This window comes from Pelodiscus sinensis, chromosome 29, assembly GCF_052426305.1.
Source record: "Pelodiscus sinensis isolate ZL-2025 chromosome 29, ASM5242630v1, whole genome shotgun sequence".
NCBI lineage: Eukaryota > Metazoa > Chordata > Testudines > Trionychidae > Pelodiscus > Pelodiscus sinensis.
The window spans coordinates 13,748,682-13,768,991 of record NC_143080.1 but is presented as its reverse complement, the minus strand read 5'-3'; the positions used below and the strand labels follow the sequence as shown (position 1 = coordinate 13,768,991).

Sequence of the window (20,310 nt, the reverse complement as noted above, 5' to 3'; positions counted from 1 at the left end):
AAGGGGAGAGGAAAGGGCATGAGGTTCTCTTGCCCTTCTTTTAAATCCTTGCTCCAGGACAGCAAGGATGGATGGTGATAGGTCTGCTGTTGTTACCTGCACAGCGTGTGCCATGTTTGTCTTCCTCCTGGAAGAAAGAAGGGATTTCATCTGCACTAAGTGCAAATTGGTCGCCATTTTGGAAGAAAAAATTAGAGCACTGGAGTCCCCAGTGTCGACCCTACGCTCGATCAGAAAGGATGAAGACTTCCTCGATAGAAGGCAGCATTTGATCCTTCAAGCACGGCAGACAGAAGAGCCAGAGAGGGCAGTACGGGACAAGGAAGAGAACTGGCAGCATGTAACTTCTAGAAGGGGAAAAAGGCCAGCACAGGAATCTCCCAGTGCTATAGAGGTAAGTAATCGCTTTCAGGCTCTCTCCACAGGCTCTGCAGTGTTGAATGGTTTGGAAGGGACCTCACAAGGAAGAAACCGCAAGGGAACACCATCTACTGGAAGGCATGGGATGCGTAGTCCTAGGGATGGGGGTTCCACGACCACCCCCCCAAAAGACGACGACAAGTGGTAGTGGTTGGGGACTCCCTCCTAAGAGGGACTGAGCCATCCATCTGCCGTCTGGACCTGGAATCTCGAGAGGTGTGCTGCTTACCGGGAGCTCAAATTCAGGATGTGACTGAGAAGTTTACCAAACTGATCAAACCTTCAGATCGTTACCCCTTCCTGCTTCTCCATGTGGGAACTAACGATACGGCCAAGAATGACCTTGAGAAGGTTACTGCAGATTAGGTAGCGCTGGGAAGAAGGATCCAAGAATTCGGAGCGCAAGTGGTGTTCTCGTCCACTCTCCAGACCCTGTTGAAGGGAAAGGACTGGGCAGGGATCCTCCTCCTGCCTCCTCCCCTCTCTCTCCGCTCTCCTCCGCCTCCTGCCTTCTATCGAGGAAGTCAATGCGTGGTTGCGCAGGTGGTGTCGCAGAGAGGGCTTTGGTTTCTTCGACCATGGGACTCTGTTCCGGCCCGAGAATTGTTAGGAAGAGATGGGATCCACCTAACCAAGAGAGGAAGGAGCATCTTCATGGGCAGGCTTGCAAACATAGTGAGGAGGGCTTTAAACTAGGTTTGTTGGGGGACAGTAACCAAAGCCCTGAGGGGAGTGGGAAAGTCAGATACCAGGAAGAAATGCAAAGAGGAACAAGCAAGAAAGTAGGACCCCTGATTCGAATGGAGAAGATAGGACGATCAACTGGTTACCTGGGGTGTTTGTACACTAATGTGAGAAGCCTGGGCAACAAACAGGAAGAACTAGAGGCCCTGGCCCAGTCCAAGAAATATGATTTAATTGGGATAACAGAGACTTGGTGGAATGACTCGCATGACTGGAGAGCTGTCATGGAAGGGTATAGACTGTTCAGGAAGAACAGGCAGGGGAGAAAAGGAGAGCACTATGATTGCTCAGAACTCCAGTATATAGAGGGAGAAAAACCTGTTGAGAGTCTATAGGTTAAGTTTAGAGGTTCAAACGACAGCAGTGATGTTGTGGTTGGTGTCTGCTACAGGCCACCGAATCAGGTAGATGAGGTAGATGAGGCTTTCTTTGGACAACTGAGAGAAGCTTCCAGATTGCAGGCCCTGGTTCTCGTGGGGGACTTTAATCACCCTGACATCTATTGGGAAACCAATATAGCAGGACACAGACAATCCAGGAAGTTTTTGGAGAATGTTGGGGATAACTTCTTGACACAAGTGCTGAAGGATCTGACCAGGGGCCGTGCACAGCTTGACCTATTGCTCACAAACAGGGAGGAACTAATAGGGGAAGTAGAGGTAGGTGACAACCTGGGAAGCAGTGATCAGGAGATGGTAGATTTCAGGATCCAGACTGTCGAAGCAAAAGCCTCACTCAGTTGATGTGGCTAAACAGACAGTTTTATTGGCCAATAAAAGCAAAGTGAGCCAAACATGGTCCCAGCAGAGCCAGGCCCAGTGAAGCTGGCTAATACAATCAATCCTAGTATCTTTATACCCTTGACCAAACAGCCTGACGTCAGGGCATCCAATTACAGAAGTCATCAATTAAGCTAGGAAAAATAAAGCCTTGTCAACAAGATGGCGGACAGGTACGAGGGAGTACCTCTCCTATCTAAACCAGCCCAATTAACATTCCAATAGCACATCTGTCTTGGCCTGGCACATGGGATGATAGAAAGGTCACTCTAGTCTACGTGCAAAGGCAAAAAAACCTGAAATGGTTTCTGTTATACAAGATGGCTTCTAGCTTAACATAAAATGGTTTCTACAAGACCAAAGGAAGAAAAAAGAGTAGTAAAATCCACACCTTGGACTTCAGAAAATCAGATTTTGAGTCCTTCTGGGTATGTTTACACTACAAAGTTAATTCGAACTAACAGACGTTAGTTCGAATTAACTTTGATAGGAGCTACACATGCAAACCGCTAGTTTGAACTTAATTCGAACTAGCAGTGTGCTTAGTTCGAACTAGGTAAACCTCATTCCATGAGGACTAACGCCTAGTTCGAATTAACTAGTTCGAATTAAGGGCTGTGTAGCCACTTAATTCGAACTAGTGGGAGGCTAGCCCTCCCCAGCTTTCCCTGGTGGCCACTCTGGCCAACACCAGGGAAACTCGTCTGCCCCCTCCCGGCCCCGGAGCCCTTAAAGGGGCACGGGCTGGCTACGGTGCCCGTGCCAGGTGCAAGCCTGCCAGCACCCAGCCAGCAGACCCTGCACCTGGCACAGCACGAACCAGCCACCCGCTGCCACCCAGCCCACCCCCTCTTCCTGGGACCAGGCTGGCGGCTCCTGGGAGCCTGCCTGGGGCCACAAGAGGCGGGTGCCCGCCTGGTCTAGTGCGGAGATCGTGGACCTCATCCACGACCTCCACACTAGGCACAGGAAACTGGCCGTCTAGGTCAGGAGAGCTGCCAGCCTGGCCACCCAGGAGCAGGTTTGCATGAAAATCAAGGTGGTCCAGTGAGACCCCCGACCCTGAGCTTAGAATGGCCGTCCTGGGTCAGAACAAAGGTCCATCTAGCCCAGTAGCCTGTCTGCTGACAGCGGCCAACACTAGGGACCCTGGAGGGGATGGACCAAAGACAATGACCAAGCCATCCTTAAGATCCCCTCTCCACCCCCTCTTCTAACACCTCTCTCTACCCACCTGTCCTGCCTCTCTCCTCTGCCCTCTGGTGCCCACTCTCCCCTCCATTCCCCTCTCTGTGTCTGTCCTTCTGCTTCACCTGCACAGTCCCTCTGGCACCTGCCCCTACCCCCTTGCCCTCTTCCTCTCTGGTGCCCACCCCTCCACCACCCTCTGCCCCACTTCTCCTCACACCTCTCTGTACCCTAACACACGACTTGCTCCAACCCCCATCTTCCTCATGCCCACCCCTCCTTTCAACCCCACTTCTCCTGGCAACCACCCTCTCCTCAGTTGCATGGTGGCTGCCCAGCTGTTCCTGGGGTGGGCAGTCACCCACAATGCAGCTCGCTCCTGGGAGCAGCTGGGGCCACAGCTGTGCAGCTCTGCCGTGGGGGTGGGCAGGAATGAAATTCTTGGTGTGTGCTCGTGCAGGCGTGCACCTTACAGGGAGCCCCACCAGGCAGAGTCCTCCCAGTTGGCACCGGTCACAGATCCAGGACCATCGACCTCTCATCCACTCTGGTGACCGCTCCTGTACAAGGTGGAGTCCTCACAGGTGGCACCAGTCAATCAGCGGGATGGTTCCCTTCAGCACCGGTGCTGGGAGAGCTCTGTATAAGGGGGAGTCCCCCTGGTGACCTTATACCTGTGCAGAGGCTACCGGTGTGACACGGTACCACTCCTTCAGAGCCCTCACGTTCCACATCCCTGTTAGAGTTGGAACCTGAAGGCCATGGATGGAAGAGGAGGTGCTGCACTCGGCACAGGTCCGTACGGAAAGGAGACAGGAGTTGATTCTACAATGACTCCTCAGTGGCAGGCCTGGACTCAGTGGCCATTCTAGACTCCTGGGGCCTATGACCAGACACAAGTTGGGGGCTCCAGGTCGGCCTCCAGCGCTTCAGTGAAGGGGGGCCTTCCTTCAGAGGCTCTGGGTGCAGACCCCGCTATGGGGGGGGGTTGCCTCCAATTGAAGGTGGCTAATCAACAGGCGGTGTTGGCCAGCTACAATTTTAACACGTGGGCATCCATGAACAAATGTAAAGAGCTCCTGCCATCAACTCTAGGTCTGAGCTCTCTGGTATTTTGGATAAGATGCAAACCCAAAGGCTACGTCTACACTGGCATGATTTTCCGGAAATGCTTTTAACGGAAAAGTTTTCCGTTAAAAGCATTTTCAGGAAAGCGCGTCTAGATTGGCAGGACGCTTTTCCGCAAAAACGCCCCGATCGCGAAAATGGCTTTTTTTTTTTTTTGAAGAAAACAAATCTCTGCTGTTTACACTGGCCCTTTTGCACAAAAGTTTTTCGGGAAAAGACTTTTGCCCGAAGGGGAGCAGCATAGTATTTCTGGAAAAGCACTGATGATTTTACATGAGATTGTCAGTGCTTTTGCGGAAATTCAAGCGGCCAGTGTAGACAGCTGGCAAGTTTTTCCACAAAAGCAGATGATTTTGCGGAAAAACTTGCCAGTCTAGACACAGCCACAGTGACCTAGTAATGTGGCTGAGCCTCTGGGATCCGGAGAATGTTTTGTATCATGAGCTGAGTTTTAAAATAACTTCTCAGTGTATTGGAGCTGGGTGCTACTGGTGAGCCAGAGAACTGGAAGGCAGCAAGGGGGGGGTGCGTGGAATCGATAGGACTGACCAATGAGCCCAGGCTTATTGATTATGTAATCGACTACACACTGCCATCCCTAGTGGGAAGGGGCTGGGTGCTGGGGGAGTCCAGGCTAGAGATGTGAGAGGGGCGATGGTGGAGATTTGCAGGGTGATGTGTTGGTGAGAGGAGGGGCAGGAGCTGGCCATGGGGAGGCTCGTACCTTGGTCTCACGGCAGCCCTTGTCCGTGTTTGTCTTTAGGTCTATAACTTGCTCCCTGATTTTCGACAAGAAGACTCCTATCAAGGGCATAAGTCATGTTACTGTCAGTCCAATGCTACGGCTACAGTTATGTCTACTACTCTCCACGGTGTGCCAGCGACAATTTGGTCTCTCCGGAGGCCGCGCAGAGGGACTCGTGGCAGGGCTGACCCGCTGACCGACCCCAACGGCCTGTTTCAGGTAGGGTTGTGCCTGGCCCTGCCTCTGTCTCCTTTGTAGCCTGAAAGGACTAAACTGGCTCTGCCGTGCCCAGGCTGCTGGGGCGACGTCCCACCAAACAGTCCGGCCTGTTCTAGTGACTCCCCAGGGATGCTCCTCGCAAACTCAGGGCTGGGCTGCACCTCCCCCGCCCCCTTCACACCCAGCCCAGGCCCCAGGACAGATCCCCTGCGTATGCACACAGCAGGAATGTTACCCCCGGCTCCTGGGTGCAGGGATCTGACAGGCGGGGGCAGCGCCATGACCAGTTACGGCTGCCTGGCAGTTCCTGTTACAGCCCATCCGCGCTGTACGTTCAAGATACAATAAAAAAAAATTGGACTTAGAGGGTATGTCTACACTACAAAGTTAATTCGAACTAACAGACGTAAGTTCGAATTAACTTTGATAGGCGCTACACTAGCGCTCCGTTAGTTCGAATTTAAATCGAACTAGCAGAGCGCTTAGTTCGAAGTAGGCAAACCTCATTTTACGAGGATTAAGCCCCTTAATTCGAACTAGTGGGAGGCTAGCCCTTCCCAGGTTTCCCTGGTGGCCACTCTGGCCAACACCAGGAAAACTCGTCTGCCCCCCTCCCGGCCCCAGACTCCTTAAAGGGACACGGGCTGGCTACGGTGCCCATGCCAGGTGCAAGCCTGCCAGCACCCAGCCAGCAGACCCTGCACCTGGCACAGATTGAGCCAGCCACCCGATGCCCCCCAGCCCTCCCCCTCTTCCCGGGACCAGGCTGGCAGCTCCCGGGAGCTTGCCCGGGACCGCAAGAGGTGGGCACCTGCCTGGTCTAGTGCGGACATCGTGGACCTAGGGAAGGGTAAGTGGAAGGAGGTGAGGGAGGAATGGGATACGAGCCCCCGATGGGGAGGACTGGGCTGGCTCTGTGGGCTTCTGGGGGTGGAAGCTCTCCTGCAGCCCCCCCAATGCCCCCTCTTCCCGGATGGCAGCCTGCGGCAAGTGCAGCCGGGCTGATGGCCGAGTGCTGTGATGTGCCCAGTGTGGATAGTCCGGGCAATCCAAGCCAGGACTGCTTTGAGAACTGAGAACTGTCTGTCTGGGGTGGGGGTCGGGACCCTTTAAGCAAAGCCCTCGGCTAGCCTGAGACAGCATCTCCTCTGATGCCCTGCCGGCACTGCTTCCAGCCATCCTTAAACCCGGTTCAGGGTCCACTTAATGTGGACATGCTAGTTCGAATTAGCAAAACGCTATTTCGAACTAGTTTTTTAGTCTGGATCCGTTAGTTCGAATTAGCTTAGTTTGAATTAGCTTAGTTTGAATTAACATTGTAGTGTAGACATACCCAGAGAAACTACTTAAAGCGGGATTCTTTTCCCTCCGCGGTTGACTCCCATTTGCGTAAATTGGATTTTTTGGTGCGACTTAAGAGCGGGGGATGGGAGGATTTATCACCCATCAGTTCCAACGAGCGTCAGTGACGTCCGTGCGTAACGGGTGTACACCGGGCGACTTACAGCGGGGACGCCCTGTGTGAGTTTTCAGTTCCTGTGACTGTCAGACTCAAACGTCTGGGGCAGAAATTCCCCGGCCAGGAGTCGCCTCCGGCTGAACTTTCTGAGGGTTGCGGCTAACACGGCCTGGAGTTGCCCCGACGGGGGGAGGGGAAAATACTCGGCGTCCCATGATACATGGAAGCTCTTTCACTGAGAAGCTCCCTGCCTCGGAGCAGACTGGACCCTTGGCCGGGAGGTCGCTCTGGGGTCGGGGAGGTGCCCGTTGCCTTCCTGTGAGCTTCAGCCCCACATGGCTGGGAACCCTGGGAATGGCGCGACCCACGTGCCCAGCCGAGGGTTGGAGTGCGGCCGCCTTACAGGGGGAGGAATCGCTCTGGGCTGAGCCTGCTCCATCCCCCCGACGTGCCGACTGAACGCGCCCCTTCGCCACAGAGCGGCTGAGCCTGCACGAGTCTGGGGCCCGGGGGCTGGGCTGGGTTCCTGAAATGGCCCCCCCCCGGCCAGCAGTGCTCCGGTGGCAGTGGGTGCGGGGACAGAGCTCACAGAGACGGTGCCATCGGTGCTCTCTGTGCTTCCCTGCTGGTCCCAAGCAGCCTGGAGGCCCCTGAGTGGCAGGTGCGGAGGGACGCAAGGACACGAGCGTCAGCCGGGGGAAGGGCCCAGCCACCCGCACCCGACTGGGGAAGCCAAGCTGGCTCTTCAGTGCGGGGCTGGGCAGCCTGGATCCCTCGCGGTTCACGTCCCTCCCCTCACGTCACACGTAGGGGTGGAAGCAAGTGCAGGTTGGGCCGCCCTGGCCTGGCACCCCCGGGACCCGACTGGTCCCAGACGAGGGATTTTGCTGCAGAGCCTGGATCCTGCTGCTGCTTCAGGCTGCCCCACAACCTCTGCTCCGGGCTACCTCTGCCGTGAGAGGGGCTCCTGCTGTGCTCTGGGAAGTCCCGCTGCTGTGCATGGGGCTCCCACAGCACTGCCAGGAACCCCGCTGTCCTGCCAGCCTGCAGGGCCCCCAGGCGCTCGCCCTCCACTGGGACCCTCTGGTCCTGGATCATCCAAGGAGCACGGATGTGGCCAGACCAGAGAGTCCCGGTTACAGTTTCAATCTGTGGTCGAGTCGGCTACTCCCATCCCCCCGCCTGCTGTCTCTGGATGACAGGCAGCAAGGAGGGGGAAGCAGGAGCTGGTGCTGAGAGGAGCTGACAAAGCTGGTTCCCCCCAGCACCGTCTCCTGCCCCCTGCCTCTCTCAGAAGCAGCAGAGCAGGTGGGGTGGGGGGCAAAGCAGACCCTGTCTGTGGCGGCCTGGGCTGGCCATGAATGGAGGCTGCTCTGCCCCGTCCCAGATCCCCACCGGGAACCCGGCGGACGAGGGCTACTGGACCCGCGTGAGCGAGCCCAGCTCAGTTGCAGCTGGCCCCAGATCTGTGACTGTGGTTAAGCATTTTCAATGTAGGAAGAGCCGGCGGGCAGGTGCCATTTCCAGTGCAGAGCCGCAGGGGAAGCAGGGCCCGGCGCAGTGCGAGCCGGGGCTGAGCGCCTCCCCCACTGACGGATCGTGCCCTCGATAACAATGTTACTGACGACTCAGGGAGTGAAATGCTTCTTCACGTCCCTAGTCACAGGCAGCCCTGCCAGGCGGCCCGGCGAGGCCCTGCCCCGGCACACCCAGCCGCAGCCACCGCAGGGCGCCCGGCCGCAGCGCTGCCTTGGCTCCGGGCGTGTCCCCCCCAAGGGCCCGTCTCCTTGTCATTCCTCACGTCCCTGCCCAGGGCCCCCCTCGGGCACCGGGCCTGCACCAGCCCCGGGGCAGAGCTGAGGTGGCCCCTGCCTGAATCCTTCACTGCCTGGCGGCCAGGGGTTCAGGGCCAGGGCTCCCCTCAGTCTGGAAGGGCAGGGCCCCGCTGGGCAGCGCCAGTCTGTGCTCAGGTCATGTGGGGGCATTGAACAGACAGTCAGAGACGCCCCCGCGAGCTCCCAGTCTGAGCCCGCAACGGGAGGAGGGACCAGAGAGGGGAGGGGCCCTGCCCAGCTCACCCAGCAGGTGGGTGGGGAGGGGAGGAGCAGAACCCAGGAGCGAGCGTCCCAGCCTCCGGCCCACGCAGCCTGGCATGGGCAGAGTGAGCTGCCGGAACAGTCACTGGGATACCGGCCCAACAGCGCCACGTGTGAGGCTGCAATTGGCTCCTGGTGGCAGCCCCCTCGCTGGGGACTTGCAGTGCTGAAGCCAGACCCCTGGGGAGAAGTGCTGTATGGAAAAGGGGGGGGGGGGTGAACCAATGGGCCTTTCCCATCCTTGTGCACTGGGGCTCCATGCCTCAGTGTCCCCATATAAGGTACTGAGCCCAGTCCTTAGCAAAGGGCCAAGTCTCCGTGAATTCTGCTCCGGCGTTGCCCTGTCACCCTGTGCCCTGGCCAGTAACAAGGGCCTGGCGCCGCCTCTGGTGCTTTAGCGGCTCCTGAGGCTTTTTCCTTCTCACCCAGGATGCAGCTTTGAAACTTCTCACCAACACCCGCATCTGTGAGCATCAGTTCCGGGAAACGCCAATTGCTGCTGCCCATGAACGAGGTCAGTGCTCCAGGAGCTTCTGTCCCCCGTGGTTAGCAAAACCCAACTCTCTCGGCCCCCGGGGGAGACGGCCCCGCGGGCTCCTGCATCGGGCCTGGGACCTGGGTTCCGATCCTGGTTCTGACAGTGCCCTTGGCAGATCCATTGTTCTCCATGGACGGGGGAGGGGTGGAGTTTCTCCATTGTCCTCAATGGGCCTCTCTAGGCCTCCCTGTCCCAGCTGCTCAGTGTGGCTAACGACCGGCCCCTCTGGCTCGCGGCTCCTGGGCGGGCTCTGGAGGGCAACGTCCCACTAACCCTGTGTGGGCAGAGCCGGTGGCCACGTCCATCCCCAGAATGGCCCCAAGTATCGAGACTTTGCAGGTGCAGACACGTGAGCCACGTGACCCCCAAAGCAGCGTGGGATCCACTCACCCCCTTTTGGATCTTTGCTAGACTTCCATTGGGAAGTATGTTCCTACAGCAGAAAATGGACCTCACAGATCGTCGCTCAGCCGGAGCCGGCGCCGCGTGCGTACTTCCCAGAGACGTGGCTGTGGGACCTGGTGGCTGTGGGGTGAGTGAGGGGCTGTCACACACCGTCCCTGCCAGGCCTCCGGGCCAGACCCTGGGAAGCAGCCGCTCCCGGATGCAGCGCCCTGGCGGGGGGGCTGCCCACGTGGGGCTGGTTCCGGTGCCTGTTGCCAGCGAAGAGGAACCCAGCACAGCGGTGGCAACAACAGCCCAGCGCCAAGGGAGAGCGAGGCAGGGGGCTGGGAGCCTGGGGAGCCCCGGGGCCCTGCGTCTCACCAGCAGAGTGGGGTTCACACCAACCCCTCCCCCTGCTCTGCACATGGGGGACCAGTGGGAGGGCGGGGATCCCAGAAGGGGGAATTGAGGTTCCCAGGAATAGCCCCTGGAAGGGAGTCGTGTCCGGCTGCAGAACGGGGGAATCCCCCTCCCATGGGACACTGAGTCCAGCCCAGGAGCCCCAGGGCAGGGCAGGATCCAGCGGTAGCTGGGGTGGGGCAGAGGCAGGCGAGCTGGGGGCGCTGACCGCGCTTCCCCCCCTCGTGCACACTTGGGACCAGCCTGTTTCTGAGCACTTGACTCAGGGCCCCAGCCCAGGGGAGGGTCGGGCCGGGACGTCTCTGCTGGCTCTGCCCGTGGTGCTCCCCCCGGGGTGGGTACGTCTGACGCTCTGTGTGTGTCTGTCCGTGCCCAGCGAGGGGGGCTCGACGGACGTCCCGCTCTCGGTGCCCGACACCCTCACGCAGTGGAAAGCCGGGATGTTCTGCACGGCGGAGGGGGGCTTTGGGCTCTCCCCCACGGCCACCCTCACAGTCGTCAAGCCCTTCTTTGTGGAGCTGGCCTTGCCGTACTCCGTGGTCCGGGGAGAGGCCTTCACCCTAAAGGCCACCGTCTCCAACTCCCTGCAGCAGTGCATCAAGGTGAGCGCCGCCCGGGGCTGCCCTGCCCACGCTGCTGGGGCTGGTGACCTGGGACTTGGGGCTGGGCAGCGGCGCAGGTCAGTGACTGGCACCAGTACCCCATGGTTGTGAGCCAGACACCCCGCAGTGACCCCTGGGCTCAGCACAATGCGGCGAATGGGGCCAGAGCCTCAGAGCGTCCCGTCTTGGCCTGGAGCTGGCGCGTGTGAGCGTGGTCCTGCAGCCCTAAGGGGCTCTCGTGTTGGGCCCACAGGTGCGGGTGACGCTGGCGGAGTCGGCGCAGTTCCAGGTGCAGGCGGGTGAGGACGGCGCCTACACCAGCTGCCTCTGTGCAGATGAAGGGAAAACTTTCCAGTGGGAGGTGACGGCGAGCAGCCTGGGTAAGGGGCGCTGGGGCTCTGTGGTGGGGGAGGGGTGGGGAAAGCACGGGGGGGGGGGAAAGGAAGGGAAGGGAAGGGATGCCGGACTCACTGCAGCAGTAACGTCTCCGTTTCTGTGGGAGCAGCGGTTCGTGAGATTTCCGCACCCACAGACACAGCAGCAGTTCTCCTTCGAACAGCGTCCCTGTGGGTGCTCTACTCGGGTCTCCGTGCGTCCTCGCACTGCTGGTCGGAGATTGAGCCTAGCAGGGCCTTCCTGCACTGCGCCTGCACAGTCCGTCTCACACTGGTTATGCCTGTAGATAGGCATGCGGCGTGATCCTCCCTCAGTTCTTTTTCTACTGTCCTCAGCAGAAGACGGAGTCACAGCAGTGCTCTCCTGTCTGACAGGAAATTGAAAAGCAGTGTAGTTACTTTACCAGCGGCCAATAGTTTTAGTCAGTGTAAGAGCAGGTTCACGTAGTTCTTTAAAAGACCCACCACCGACGACAACAAAAACGCTTCCCCAGTTTTCCCCTTCTCCACTCCATTTCTCTCCAAGCTCCAATTCCTCACGTTCGCTCTACATGCCAGGCTCTCCTGGCTTCAAGAAATGTGATTCATGTCGGGACTCAAGGCCGGTTTCTGACGGACACGTGTCCTGTGTTAAATACCTGGGCAAAAGCCACATACGTAAAAGTGCCCCCAGAGCGGGGAATCGGTGCGGAATGAGGCTGAAGAACCTCCTCTGGGAGGAATCCCTCCAGCCTCTCAGGGATAAGTCCCCAGACACTCGGGCACACTCAGCGCCCTGTGCAAGGGCAAGTTCATCGCCCACAGAGGCTCTCGAGTGCTGCAGGCTTCTGCGGCACAATCGCTGCCCCCACGTCCTGTGCTGCCCGTTCCCCGGTGCTGAGAAGACAGACCTCAGCTAACAGAGCTGCCAGAACAGAAAGGCTTAGCCCCTCCGATGCAGCTAACTAGCTGGCACTGGCAGGATACGCCACCGCCGGCACCCACAGGCGCCCCAGCAATGAACGAGCCAGTTCCTGGCAGACGGAGCTAAACCAGCAATGGCACCGGAGCATAAGAAAGTGGCTAAAAAGACGCAGCACTTACAAAAAGCCCCAGTCGGGTACACCCTCTCCATCGGTGCAGGGAGCCACCGTCACCACGCTCCCCAGCGCTACCTCAATCTAGCCCGTACAGACAGAGTGAAGAAGTTTTCCCCACTCTCCCACACCAGCGTCACCATGAGCTAAACATGGCAGTAGGCAGGGGAGTCGTTTTTTGTCTCATCCCCAGTGGGATCAGTAACTTCATGGCGCTCCACCTGACACCATCCTTTTCAACCGCCCCCGCACGTTCCATGGCTTAACCACCCATGGGCGTATCCACCGCAACAGCTTCAACCTCAGTGGCCTCTCTGGGAGCCATGGCACCAACATCGCCCCCGCTGCTCCCATCACCACCGGTCCCAAGGTCCACCAGCCTCTACACCAGCGCTTACAGCTACAGGGTCTCCAGCCACCACGGCTCATTCATCACCTTCTAGTGCCCATCCCTCAGTAACAACCCAGGCAGACCCAGCACTTTCCTCAGTCCAATTCCGAGAGCTCCTCACAGGTCCCGCCATCTTCCCCTGTTCCAGAGGAGGCAGTTTTCCAAGTTTCACCCTCTCCACCTGCAGACGACCTAAAACAATTTCAAGAATTATTCAAATGGCTCAGTGCAGGACAAACCATATAAATTACTCAAAATACTCCACCCGGCTTCATCATCAAAGGTAGCATTGCTCATTAATGAGTCTATCGTGGAACCATCGGATGTGCTCTGGCAGACGCTGGCTTCTACTCCCCCCACCAACCACAGAGTGGGCAGAAAATATTTGTCCCAGCCAAAGGGATGGATTTTCTATTCTCACATCCACACCCAAACTCATTGGTTGTGGGCTTGGTTCATCACAAATCAAAACATTCCCAATACAAATCTACACCTCAAGAGAAAGAGCACAAAGGCTTAGATCTCTTTGGCCGGAAAGTGTACTCCTCCGCCAGCCTCCAGTGCAGGATATCAAATTCAATGGCCCTTCTGCCTAACTATGGTCATGCCAGTTATTCCAGATTACAAGATCTCTTACAGGATCTTCCTGAAAACAAGAGACCCCATCTCCAGTCCATCATCAAAGAGAGCCAATCCACAGCATTATTCTAAGAGGGGTGGGTGAGATTCTGTGGCCTGCACTGTGCAGGGAGTCAGACTAGATGATCATAATAGGGGGTATGTCTACACTACCCCGCCAGTTCGAACTAGCGGGGTAATGTAGGCATACTGCACTTGCAAATGAAGCCCGGGATTTGAATTTCCCGGGCTTCATTTGCATAAGCGGGGCGCCGCCATTTTTAAAACCCCGCTGGTTCGAACCCCGTGCAGCGCGGCTACACGAGGCACGAACTAGGTAGTTCGAACTAGGCTTCCTAGTTCGAACTACCGTTACTCCTCGTGAAATGAGAAACCCCTTCCAGCCTGTCACATTACCGAATTGGAGGGAAGCAGCCAGATCATGGCTGCACCCCTAGGTGGGGGTGCTGGCCCCAACAATGGTATAAAAGGGAGCCATGTGGGGTGCTGAATACAAGCTTATTATCTGATAAGCCTATGTAAGCTATTTATGTGGTTGTATAATGTCTGTGTGTGGTTAGGAATCTGTAGTCTGTGTGGATACTGAATACTTCTCTGCATGTGGTTGAGCATTGGGCAGAGCCTGGGCCTGTGGACATGCTAATTAGCGAGGCCCTGTGGGACAATGGCTCTCGATGGGCCAAAGACACACCTAAAGCATGAGGGCGGAGACCCAAGAGCAGCCAGCAGAGAGAGGCTGAGGACCAGGTGACCTGCTGCATACCAGAAGAGGCCAGGAAGGAGTATAAAGAGGCCATGTGGTCGATGCCATTTTGTTCTCAGCTCAGCACTTCATCCCAGCGGCAGCACTGCAGGGATCGAAGAGCCCGGAAGACCTGTGAACCCATCCTGATTCTAGGATGTGCAACAAGAACTTTTAAACCAGCAGCTGTAACATCTCTGCTAGAGCCTGCATCGAGGACTGGGAGATTCGGTGCATGTAACGTACTATTCTTTAACAACCTGACTCTCAGGCCTTTCTTTCTTGTGATAATAAACCTTTAGTTTTAGATTCTAAAGGATTGGCCCAGCGTGATTTGTGGGTAAGATCCAGAGGGTAAATTGACCAGGGATCTGTGGCTGGTTTCTTGGAACCGGACAGAACTTGTTCGGGGTAGGTGGGATTGGGTGCTAGGACCCCCCACCTGTGTATAGGCCCGGGGCCATCTGGGGCACGGATATTGCTGGGGTGTCGGAGGGGTTTTGCTCGTGAGGCTTCAGGCAGGCAGTTGAAGCGCTCTGTGGGACTGGTTAGTGGCCTGTTTGGAGAGGTCACCAGTCTGGGGGCTGTAAGGAACCCCCGGATTTGAGCAATTCGCCCTGAGCGGACACCCTCAGCTGTGCCCAGACACGGCCCGGTCCGTCACACAGCCTACGCGCCACTTCCCACAGGCGCCACCTCCCTCCGCCCTCCCCTCTCTTCTCCCCCTTTCTCTCACCATTTTCTCTTTATTCTGCTTTTCTCTCCCTTCTTCTCCACCCTCCCCCTTGCTGTCCCCTCCCCTCTCGGACCGGGGCCCTCTGCAGCGGCTGGGCATGGGCGTGGGGCTGTCTAACGGGCGTCTCCGCCTGGCTCCGCAGGGGAGGTGAACTTCACCGTCAGCACGGAGGCCCTGCGCACCGAGGAGCTGTGCGGCAACGAGCTGGCCGTGGTGCCGGCCCAGGAGCTAGTGGCCACTGTGATCAAGCCCCTGCGGGTCCTGGTCAGTGTCTGCTGGGGCCGGGCTCAGTGGAGGGAGGTGGGGTGGCCAATCGGCTGAGAGTGCACTTGTGATTGACCTTTGTCAGGCTGTGACGTGCAGGGTCCTGTCTCCTGACTCTCTGATGCTCCTTCCCAACAGCCGGGGGGGATCGTGGAGGAGAAGTCGCACAGCTCCCTGCTCTGCCAGGAAGGTAGGAGCCCAGCGCCTGTCTGGGGCCCGTAACACAGGAGATGCCTGAGCAGTTATGGAACCGGCTGCCATGGGCCAATGGCCCGAGCTCCTCCTCCCGAGTCTCACTGGGCCCGTTGCACCAGCTCCTCCTCCCGTCAGCCTGGCCCACGTGTCCTAAGCTCCCTGCAGAGCTCAACACAAGGGCCCCGTGGGGCCGGGAGAGGGACCGACCCCACAGGCTGGGCCCTGCCCTGAGAACCCCGCCCCTCCCCCAAGGCCCTGGCGTACTGCGGCACGTGGAGCTTGGGACTGAGCGAGGGGCAGTGACCGGGCGAGAGCCCCAAGGGGTGGGTGGAATGGGGGGATCTGATTGGCTGGGGGCTGGGGCAGGCTCCCATCAGGCCTTTCCGGTTGTGTCTTTGCCCTTGTGTCTCGCAGCGTCCGAAGAAATCTCCTTGCAGCTGCCTGCGAACGTCCTGGCGGGGTCCGAGCGGGCCCACGTGACTGTCCTGGGTAAGGAATTCCCCTGCCCCACCCCTGCCAGGGCGCGGTGCCTGCCCAGCCAGCCCGGCTGTGCCCAGCGCTCCGGTCAGAGAACCAGGGCGTCACGGACGGGAAAGCCCCAGGAGGTGGAGTGGGGGCCTTGGGCTGGGGCAGGACCGGTCCTGCAGTCTGTGCTCCAGGGCCTCGCCCAGCGAGGGGCCGCAGACTCACACGGTGGTGCCAGGAAGCTGTGCCAGGGCATTGGCCTCTGGGCCATTCCTCACCAGCTACCCACGTAACCCCCCAGGCTGAACTGAACTGGGGGCTCGGAGCCCTGGGTGCCAGGGCTCCAGGGACATGGAGTTAGGGTCGGGCAGCTGTTGTTCAGCCTGGTCATTCTCTGCTCCCCGACCCCTTGGTGGCAGGAGACATAATGGGCGCGGCTCTGCAGAACGTAGAGCACCTGCAGCCCATGTTCTTCGATGATGGAGAACAGAACATGGTCCGGTTCGCTCTCAACATCTACATCCAGCAGTACCTGGAGAAGAGCGGGCAGCTGAGCCCGGAGATCAGAGACAAGGCCCAGGGATTCCTGCAGAGCGGTGAGTGTCCTCCCTTCCCACCTCCAGGGCATTGTGGGGCCAGGGTAAGGCCTGTCCATGCCACCTCTGGGCCCGGGTTCCAGTCCAGCCTCAGCTCCGGGCACTGGCTGGCCCTGGGGTCAGGGAACGGGATCCTGGGTCTTTCCTCTCAGGGCTGCAGCTCCCGCCCAGGTTCATGGGGAGTGTTTGGCTCAGGGGTTCGGGAGAGGGAGAAAAGCCCTTTCCCCTCTAGGAACTCGGGGCGGGAGGGACCCAGCCCCAGGCCGGGGCACTGCAGGACTTAGGCGGGTCAGGGCCCTCTTCGGCCTCAGCTCTGTCACTGCATTCAAACCGCCCCCTGGAATCTCTGAGTCTCAGCGTGGGGGGACGGGTGGTGCTAGCAGGCCCCATAGGGCCCAGGCTGGGGTGGATTCTAGCCCCTGTGGATGAGCAGATCCAGGACTCAGTGCGTCTCTCCCACCCCACAGGATACCAGCGCCAGCTTCACTTTAAGCAGAAGGACGGCTCCTACAGCAAACATGGGAAGAGCGACCCCACAGGCAACACCTGGTGAGGGGCTGCCCTGCACGGGCGAGTCAGGGCTCTGGGTGGGGACAGGACAGACATGGGCTGCAGCCTGGCCCCCAGCCCCACTGTTATTCCAGTCCCGCTCCCCACACAGCTCTGCCCCACGGCCCTCTCGCCGATACCCCAGTCTCACCCCGGGCTCCTCTGACAGCTCTGCTCATCCCCCCATATGCTGGATCCCCCCCCAAGCCTGGCCCTCCACATGCCTCCTTCTTGGCCCGCAGCCTCTCCGGCAGAGAGTCCCTCAGGCCCAGGGGCCGAATGCAGCCCCTGGCTTGCTTGGATCCGGCCCCCGAGGCTCAGCATTGGGGAGTCTGTGCTGGCACCCCAGCCCCCAACCACAAGGCTGGAGCACACAATGTCTACTAGCCTGCCCCCCACTCCCAGCTCTGGTGTGCGAGGGGAAGGGGGGGAGGGTCTTTCTCCTTCTCAGTCATGGGCGTCTCTCTGTGCTTCTCACTTGTGCGTGGCCCCCAACTGATTTTTTCTGTGGGTCAGTGGCCCCCTGTCACATAGTGGAGGGTACCTTGCTGGCTACAGCATGGCCCAGCAGGGCAGGGGATGAGTCATTATGCAAAAAGGGTCTCTCAACCTGTCCGACCAGCTACCCCCCAGGGAGAGAAACAAAGGAAGGGGGAATGCCACCCCTGGCTAGGGGGCAGGGCTTGAAGAGAGTTGGTTAGTTGCTGTCTGGGAAGCAGGAGAGAAGGAGCTAGGGAGGGGGCTGGGATTGTAGGGCCCAGCCACCCCCATCTCAAGGGGGGACACTGAGGCCTCTTAGCCCCAGTTCCTGTAACCAGATTACATCTGTGCTGTGCTGTATCCTGGAGAAGCAATAAACTCCCTCTGTTCTACTGGCTGGTGGAGTCTGTCCATGCCATTACGGGGGTGCAGGAGACAGGAAAAACCCGACGCGCCGTCACTCTGGTGTCAGAAGTGGGATGCACTGCACCCCGTGGATGGAGCTTCCAGCGGCAAGCGACAAGGGGCAATAGAAGCAAGAGCCCTGGAGCCAGGCATGCTGGAGACAGAGCGAAGCGGTTCCTGGGAATCGTGGGGTGCTACAGCACTAGACTGGTGAGTCTGCACCGAGGGGACCAGCGGGGAGATGGCCTACGCCCAGCTCCGGAAGGCAGAGCTGGTGAAGCTGTGCAGAGAGAGGGGCTTGCCTGTGCAGAAAGCAACCAAGGCCCAGCTGATTGCCCAGCTGGAAGAGAATGACCAGCCACAGGGCCAGGATCTTGTGCCTTTGGGAAGCAGCCAGACCCCACCTGGGAGCAACTCAGGCTCAGAGAGGAGGCGGAGCACTGGAGCCCACTGGAGAGACGGGACAGCCTCCCTGGGGAACCTGCCAAACCATAGTCCGCCCAGGGGAGGGTCCAACCCAGCAGAGCTGCGGCGGCTGGAGATCCAGCTGCGGATGAAGGAATTGGAAGTACAGGACCGAGAGAGGGACCGCCAGGACCGAGAGAGGCAGCGACAGCATGAGTTGGCCATGGCAGAGCAGATAACTGGCAGGGCCCCGGCTGCGCCAAGAGTGGATGGGCCCCAGGGCGGCCAGACACTTGGAGAGGCTCGTGGTGGCCCAATTGAAGGACATGGGCGACATAGACGGGTTTCTCAGCTCCTTTGAGAGGGCCTGTGGACTGCAGCGGGTCCCCCCAGCTGACTGGCTGCAGGAGCTCGTCCCTGCACTGAACCAGGAGGCGGCCGGAGTGCTCAGTCAGCTGGAGGACCTACAGCCAGGGGATTACAACCGAGTCAAGGAGGCCCTGCTGCACAAGTTCGGGATGACCCCCGAGATGTACAGGAAGAGGTTCCGGGGGGTGCAGAAGGAGCCACGGGAGACCTATGTGGATCTGGCCTCCCGCCTGGCGCAACACTGCCGCAAGTGGGTGTCTGGAGTTGGAGCCCAGGCTGCAGAGGAACTGCTCAAGCTGGTCATGATGGAGCAGTTCTATGAAGCATGCCCACCCAAACTGAGGCTGTGGCTCAAGGACCCTCAGAGAACCCTCAGGAGGCCGGGAGGCTGGCGGATGAGTTCACGGAGAGCCAGTCCGGGTGTGAACGGGAGTCCCGGAGAGAAAGGGAATCGCGCAGAGACCGGATCTCGGCTGAGCGACGGAGAGAGGCACCTCCGAGGCGAGCCCCAGGGATCAGGACCAGTCATCGATGCCCCAGTAAACCAGCCAGGGCATGGGCAGAGCCGACCCAAAAGGGCCCGCAGAACCTAACTTGCCATCGCTGTGGGCAACGAGGCCACAAGAGGGCTCAGTGCACCAGGTCCCATGACCTGGGACTTTCCAGGGTTAACTGGCTGGGGCTGGGGGAAGGGCAGGCTGCCCCAGAGGCAGGGGCTGGCCGGCAAACCCCAGCTCAGAGTGGGGGGAAGGATGCTCAGTGCACCTCCCCTGGGAGGTCTGACCCTTGAGAGGAGGATTTCTCCGTGTACCGGGTGGGGGCAGGGCGGCCCCTGCGGAGCGAGTGCCTCGTACCCCTGGAGGTGGATGGTAGGAAGGTGACGGGTTTCTGGGACACGGGGGCGGAGGTGACGCTGGCCCGATCCGACATAGTGGCCCCAGAGCGGATACTACCCCACACCCAGCTGACCCTGAAGGGCATAGATGGGTCCCCGTTTAAGGTGCCTGTAGCCAGGGTGCATCTGAAATGGGGGGCGAAGGAAGGTCTCAAGGAAGTGGGGGTCCACCCGCACTTGCCCACCGAGGTGCTGATGGGGAATGACCTAGAGGAGTGGCCCCATGAATCCCAGCGGGCTCTAGTCACCGCCCAGAGCCAGAGCCAGAGCCAGAGCCAGAGCCAGTGAGGGGCTGGCACCCTGGATCCAGGGAAGGACTCCCGGCAGAGTCCTCAGGGTCCCATCCCAGCGGACACGGGGTCCAGCCAAGCGGGGACTCCGGACCTAGGCAAAGGCGGGGAACAGGTCCCAATCCCTGCCCCAGTGGCTGAATTCCAGGTTGAGGTGCATGCAGACCCCTCCTTGCAGAGGCTGAGCGACCAGGCTGGCCTCCGTGCAGCTCAGCCCCTGGGAGGAGGTGACCAGGAGAGATTCCGGTGGGAGCGGGGATTCCTGTTCCGGGAATGGCTTCCCCCCAGGAAGGTGAGGGCATGGAGGGTCCAGCGGCAGCTGGTCGTCCCCAAAAAGCATCGCCTCAAGCTGCTGTATTTAGCCCACAACGTTCCCGTTGCGGGCTACCGGGGGATCCGGAGCACCCGGATGAGGCTGCTCCAACACTTCTACTGGCTGGGAATATTTGCAGCCGTGCAGCGGTACTGCCGGTCCTGTGACTCCTGCCAGAGGGGCGGGAAGGCCCAAGACAGGAGGAAAGCTGCTCAGGGGCCCCTACCCCGTATAGAGGACCCCCTGGGCTTGCTGAGAGAGTTACAGCAGGGGAAGACCCCTCTGGATGGAGCGTCGGGGGTGGAAGACATCCTGGCTGTCCAGGGAAGGCTCGCTGGGCTCATGGCCCCAGCCCAAGAGACCCTGGCCAGAGATCAAGGCCA

General features: G+C 59.2%; 1 protein-coding gene across 2 annotated transcripts in view; it reads left to right on the top strand.

The window, feature by feature from the left end:
• LOC102456764 (alpha-2-macroglobulin-like protein 1) overlaps positions 1 to 20,310 on the top strand; it is a 70,849-nt gene that overhangs the window by 41,369 nt on the left and 9,170 nt on the right. For both annotated transcript variants that reach the window (XM_089773963.1, XM_089773962.1), the window contains exons 16-25: positions 5,023 to 5,223; positions 9,208 to 9,292; positions 9,728 to 9,848; positions 10,497 to 10,722; positions 10,976 to 11,102; positions 14,844 to 14,965; positions 15,104 to 15,155; positions 15,575 to 15,649; positions 16,045 to 16,221; positions 16,689 to 16,770. In XM_089773963.1, coding sequence (XP_089630089.1) covers positions 5,023 to 5,223; positions 9,208 to 9,292; positions 9,728 to 9,848; positions 10,497 to 10,722; positions 10,976 to 11,102; positions 14,844 to 14,965; positions 15,104 to 15,155; positions 15,575 to 15,649; positions 16,045 to 16,221; positions 16,689 to 16,770 — 1,268 coding nt within the window. The remainder of the gene's footprint in view (positions 1 to 5,022; positions 5,224 to 9,207; positions 9,293 to 9,727; positions 9,849 to 10,496; positions 10,723 to 10,975; positions 11,103 to 14,843; positions 14,966 to 15,103; positions 15,156 to 15,574; positions 15,650 to 16,044; positions 16,222 to 16,688; positions 16,771 to 20,310) is intronic.